Below are 1,702 nucleotides of genomic sequence, written 5' to 3'. Positions count from 1 at the left end.
TTAGAAACTGAGATTTGATTCTATTGTAACTTAATGGGAAGTTGCTGTACAATAACTTCTGGTTTGTGGTATGGTTTGTTACACTATGCTGACTTCCTAAATGGAGAAGAAAGTTGAGGCTTTGTTGTTGACTTTAAATTTGATTATGTTCACTCATTTATATGATTGTTATTATTGTTTCTCATGATTTTGTCAAACACAAAACCGTATAGAGTTTGTTCTTCTAGTCCATAAGTTAGAATGTATATATGTCCAATTTTGATTTTGACTCCTGTAAGTTTTACCTTTCACAAAATATTTTTGCTTAATAGTGGCATTGTAAACTTGATATTGGCTTTCATACCTCCTTTTTCTAACCATTCCATTCGACATCTCCTATCTTCTCTTGTTCCTTGTTAACTAATCAATTTGCTGATAAACACTTACAACGTTTACTTCCTCGGCTACCATAGCTTCCTTTACTTCCTCGGCTATCTCGACATTGTCAATTATCCTGGGTGGTAACTTATACTCGAGTTGTATCTTGACTTCAGGGTTGTCGAATGCTGAAAATGGATAAGTCTGGTAAAGACCGGCCAATCCCTTGAAAGCAATCCTTCCATTGACAGGATTGTCGATAGAAATTTCATTCAAACTAACCCAGATTAACATCTCCTTTATCTTAACACCAGTCAATTTCCTGATCTTATACTTATCAACATAGGCAGTGATCTCTGTACCATATATGGCCTGTCTTCCAATCTTCTCAAACTTGTGTTCTATTTTATTCTTTTGCTTTAGCCATACAAAGCCAGTATCTTCTATGTAACCACATCCTAGTATGTCTCTCAATGGAAGGAGGCCGATGGGCAGTCCCACTTCCTTGAGCAAGAACTTGCTTATCTCTTTTCCTTCCTCATCTCCAAAGCAAAGGTCAGCCTTGGCTCTCATTTCTTCTGTGATCACAACCATTTTCTCTCTCTTTTCTCTGTTGAGTGTGTTTAGAATGAAAAGGAGATGTTGTTTGTGGGGCACCAAGGGGGTGTTAATATAGTGGAGAAGTTGCAAGTTTGGACTACTTTCTCAAAAGAACTACCAGTCTACCACAGTAAACTTTCTTTGTTAATTGTTGGTGATGAAGCAAACAAGTAAAATTAAAAGAGAAGGCTTCAGTATTTGTAGACTATGTTTGGCCATAGAATTAGAGGAAGCTATGGATATGCATGTTTTAGACTTTAGTTAGTGAACTCCAAAGTTAATAAACACTTACAAGTTGAATGTAAAGGTATTAGAAGTTGTGCATTTGCTTGTTAGTATTAGAAGTTGTGCATTTGCTTGTTAATAAACAATTTGAATTAGTTGAATGTCTTATTTTTAACTCCTAATTATTTTGTAGCAATGCCTCGAACAAAGAATGTGAATGTGAAGAATGTAGCCAAAAGTGTTTTCACGAGTGCTAAGAAGTTGTTAGGTGGGGGGAGTAGTAGTTCGGGTCGCGAGAAACCTGAGAAAAAGAGAGAAAGGGCAACAACCACCTCGGCATCAGTTCGTAGAGGGAATTGGAAAGTAGATGATCCCAGTAATGTAGTAAGTGGTGTAGAGTTAGGAAATCAAAAGAAAAGAAAGCGGACAGTTCTGAGTGATGTAGATGTATATGTAGATGTAGATGTAGATGTAGATTTAGATTTAGATTTAGATTTATATGAAGATGTAGATGTAGATG

General features: G+C 36.3%; 1 protein-coding gene across 1 annotated transcript; it reads right to left on the bottom strand.

The window, feature by feature from the left end:
* Positions 1-399: 399 nt before the first annotated feature.
* Positions 400-951, bottom strand: LOC147487132 (uncharacterized). Its single transcript, XM_086573948.1, has one exon. The coding sequence runs from the start codon at positions 949-951 to the stop codon at positions 400-402; it is 552 nt and encodes a 183-aa protein (XP_086430074.1).
* Between the last annotated feature and the right edge of the window lie 751 nt (positions 952-1,702).

This window comes from Coptis chinensis, chromosome 7, assembly GCF_015680905.1.
Source record: "Coptis chinensis isolate HL-2020 chromosome 7, ASM1568090v1, whole genome shotgun sequence".
NCBI classification, from domain to species: Eukaryota; Viridiplantae; Streptophyta; class Magnoliopsida; order Ranunculales; family Ranunculaceae; genus Coptis; species Coptis chinensis.
This window is presented reverse-complemented; position numbering and strand designations above follow the sequence as displayed.